General features: G+C 41.1%; 1 protein-coding gene across 1 annotated transcript; it reads right to left on the minus strand.

Annotated features, from left to right (window-relative positions):
* Positions 1–834: 834 nt before the first annotated feature.
* On the minus strand, positions 835–3,906 carry LOC105048176 (uncharacterized). Its single transcript, XM_010927393.4, has 2 exons — positions 3,687–3,906; positions 835–1,673 (listed from the first exon to the last, which is right to left on the minus strand). The coding sequence occupies exon 2, from the start codon at positions 1,655–1,657 to the stop codon at positions 1,130–1,132; it is 528 nt and encodes a 175-aa protein (XP_010925695.1). The 5' UTR covers positions 1,658–1,673; positions 3,687–3,906; the 3' UTR covers positions 835–1,129.
* Positions 3,907–4,387: the final 481 nt, after the last annotated feature.

Below are 4,387 nucleotides of genomic sequence, written 5' to 3' on the forward strand. Positions count from 1 at the left end.
AAAATTTAAAATTATAATTTTTATTTTTTTCTCATTTTTTCTCATTTTTTTATTTTTTTAATTTTTAAGGTATTTTTTTGGAATTTTTTTAACAAAATTAATTTTAAAAGAAGATTGTAATTTGAAATGATGAATTTTATTTGAATTAAAATTAAAATTTTTATTTTTTAAACTTAAAAATTAAAAATTATATTTTTTATTTTTTTCCTCATTTTTTTATTCTTTTATGATATTTTTTAAAAAAATAATTTGAAAAGGAGATTGTAATTTAAAATGATGATTTTTATTTGAATTAAAATTATAATTCATTTTTTTTTCAATTTTTTTTATAATTTTTTTTATATATCAATATTTTTTCAGATATTTTTTAAATAGATAATTTGAAATGGGGATACTAATTTGAAATGATAATTTTTATTTGAATCAAAATTATAATTTTTATTTTTTAAAAAATTTAAATTTATAATTTTTATTTTTTTATTTTTTTCATCTTTTCTCTTTTTTTTGGAGAAAAAAATTAAAATCGTTAATTCAAATGATATTTTAAAAAATACCATTTGATTTGATGATTTTATTTATTTTTTTTCCATCCACTTAGAAAATAGGTGGAATAGGGTGCTGACGTGGTCATAAAAAAATACTATTTTGAATGATGTTTTATACTATTTATATTATTTTGATAAATAAATTAAAAATTAAATTATTTTTATAAATATTTTTTTTTAAATTAATTAAATAAAGCATTCTAGTTATTTTCTTGACCGTACCCTTCTATTTTTAGATACACAGCATTACTCAAACCAAACATTGTGGATATACACAACCAAGAGCATGAAAAGACAAGAATCAAGCAGAACCATTGTCACAATCTACAGTGAAGAACATCCAGCTCCATTGAATACATTTGAAAAAAAAAATAATAGACAAGTCGCAGAAGTTTCTGAATTAGAAGCAAAAGGATCAAGACCCATGTGATGTGAGGCATCTTTCAACTCCCTCTTAACAAGTTTCATGACTTCGCATAAAAAGCAGCAGCAAAAAACCCACACCACCACGCCATTCACGCGCCCCTCCCTTGTTAGCGACACTTTCCAAACTCATCACCACCACCATCATCATCTTCCAAGTGTCAGCTACACCTAAAATGGCAGGGGCATTTTGAGCAGCATATCCCATCTCCCTTCCCTAAAGGTCCCTCCCCTGGCAATCCCGAGAAGGACACCCTCCCAAACCCCCAATGCCCAACCTCATACAACTCCTCCCACACCCTCTCATCCCCAAACCCAAAATCCGAACTTCCCATATTCCTATCGTCTCCCAACCCCATCCCCATAATATCCATCTCGATCCTCTTTCTTCCCATCTCTCCACCATGCTCTCCCTCTCCCTCATCTCTCACCCTTTTTTTCATCAACCCCCTCCTTTTCTTCAATGATCTCAAGCACCTCCTCCCCACCACCCAAGGGACCTTGAACAAGGCCAAGGCTAACAAGCTCACCACCGCACACGGGCAGCAGCCCAACGCGATGCAGTCGGCGAGAAGGACCGCGATGCATGACCGGCACGAGCGACCGGAGCATTCGATGTGGTCGCCACCGGCCTCATCGGATGCTGGAAACCGGTATCTCGACGTCGCGCCACCCTTGGATCTTCCCATTGACCAGTCGCAAGACCTGCAATGGAAAAGATTGTTAGGCTGAAGGAAAGATGGTGGACGGCTGCACCGAGATCCGAAGGCAGGGAACCGGTGGTCTACGAGGCCTCTCAAACTGACGTCAGGAGGGGAGGCGCATGCATTTAATTTTTAAGTGTGTTAAAATTAATACAAAATCCCTCTTTTGGGGGGATATTGACGGTGATATTTCGGATGGAAGGGAACATGGTTCGTGGCTGGGAGATAGATGCACGCTTCCAACAGGACCCAAATGAGACCGTGTAACTGGAAACGTGGGGCCACATGAGGTGGGGCCCATGAGTGTCGGTAGGAGGGTGTCATCGTTGGTGCCTACAGAGCAATTGAATAATGCTTTCAAGGTTCGAGGTGGTGGTTCTGTCAGTGGGCGTGCTGAAGTGAGTTCACTGGGTCAAAAGTGTCCGGATCTTGGAGCAGGGTGAAAAAAATGGAGAGTTGGGACTAGGAGACATATTTGAGGGTGTTCAATCTTTCGGGAATTTGATTGCAACACCACACCAAGGCTCCACAACCGAGCAGTGCTGAGGCAGAAGGTGCAGAGACCTCCATTGACTCCATAGTCATCCACATTGTAATGATTGTATATAGTGGCATAAAGGGTAATTCTTGTGTAAGCTTTGTCCAATATGTTATAGAGCTTCTGGTGAGTGTGGTTGTGTTAGGATTAATAATATATCAAAGTCCGTTCCCTTCTATCTAGAATTTCACATGGTTCTACTGTTTGAAATTATTATCTTTTCCAAGCATTCCTCAATAGTTCCCTTCGATCTTCTATAAGGCTATAACTCAAATGACCCTTTGAATTCATATTTGTGGACTCCATTGGATCTACTTGAACGGGAGCAGGATGTTTTGTCTACGCAAATGATCACTACATTTATCACTCATGAACCATCAAATCAAATGTCAAAACCTACCTACCATGCCGAAGGAAAGATGACAAAACTTTAGTTTCTGACATGATTCATTTGTCTGGTTCCAAAGACTGAACACGGTCCAACCTATCAACACACTATGGATTTGGGATGTGCATGTAACAATTCCGGACAATCACCAATTCCTTCGAGGGTGATTTAAAAAAGAGATAAGGCTTAGGGTTAGAGATGACTACACTTCCGCCATTGCCTTCAGAGGGATTAATAAATTTCACCGAAAGGCATCCATTGACCACTGTCACAGCTCACAAGTTTATTATTTAATCATTACAGAAAGGTAACAACTGACAACTTAAATTAAATCTTGTAATTACAAATCTGAAGAACTAAAACGTTTAATTAATTATTGTCGACAGAATCTGTTGAAGCTCGAGAGCCGTTTTGACCAAAACAAGGCTCCACCATGAGAGGATGGATGCCTTATATCTCACGGATCCCACGACTCTCGCCAAGCCACCAATTTCATCGTGCCAAACGGTGGTATTGGTTTGGTACCATCATTGGGCCACGCAGCATTGCCTAAATGCTCACTTGCAAATCGGGTTCGGGTTGTATCTCCCGCGGAAAAGAACGACTCATCTTAGATCGCGACTTGCACAGATGTCATAGCACTCCGAACCACTTTATTACTCACCTACACAGACCTCGAGGTTACAATTGCAGGATCCAACGGTGGATTCGTGCCAAGGAAGGTGGATCCTTTTCGCGCGAGAGATACAACCGCTAGCCTCTATGCCAAGGAGGGAATTTTAATCGTTTCAAGAAAAAGATTAATCTCCAAGCCACCGATCTTCGAGTACATATTTACAAAAGTACCCTAATGCCCTCCAGGGCCTGGGACTGGGGGTTTACATCATGGGTACTTTGGTCACTCTAAGAAAAGGATCTGTTTACACTAACCCGCAAACCTGATCTAATCTTAGAATGAAACCGCGGAAAGACTGATCAGAATCCGTCCATCACAGATACAATGCGCGAGCGCAGTAACAGTAGGACATTCCGCGGCTGAACAGAAATTAATTAGATAAATGATAACCCTCAATCCCGATTATACTGACCTGGGACGCAATGTCAGCTCTCGGAGCTCCAGCCGTCGGACTCGAGTCGGACAGTCAGGGCTTGAGGGCCAGCGGGGCCGGTAAACTTCACCGCGGGAAGCCAGAGCCGGTCGCCGGAGCTCATCGCCGGGTTCAGGAAAGAAGGGGAAAATAGCTTCCCTTCCTTTCCCAAAGCCAAGCTATTTTGGCACAGCCTTCAGGAACCATCGGGTCAGATTCTTTTGGATTTATATAGGAGGGTAAGTGGTCTCTGTGATCCTGCGGAGTCCCGGAAAGCATCGCTGTCACCGGGGGTTTCGGGTCGTATCTTTCGTGCGAAACAATGACTACCCTTCTTTCGCTACGTCAACCGTTGGATCGCACAACTTCAGCTTCGAGATCTGTGCCGCAGACGGAAGATAAAAATTGGAGTGCTTACAATGTGTAAAGCGGGATCCAACGGTTGGCGTCGCGAAAGAAAGGGAATCATCCTTTCGAGCGGAGGATACAACCCGAACCCGTCATGGGGTTACATGATAGATTAATATTTCTTTTGGGAGAGAAATGGGATTATAAAAAGGTGGAACTCGTTAACAGCGGTCCAATTCCCGAGGACAGCGAATACCGGGTCGAGCTCGCTTAGGGAGGGACGATCAACTGTATAGTCCGTGACAGCAATGGCCCTAAATAGCCGGTGTGTTAGATTGAGTGAAGCAAAGTAA

Source organism: Elaeis guineensis, chromosome 2 (genome assembly GCF_000442705.2).
Source record: "Elaeis guineensis isolate ETL-2024a chromosome 2, EG11, whole genome shotgun sequence".
In the NCBI taxonomy this organism is placed as follows: Eukaryota; Viridiplantae; Streptophyta; class Magnoliopsida; order Arecales; family Arecaceae; genus Elaeis; species Elaeis guineensis.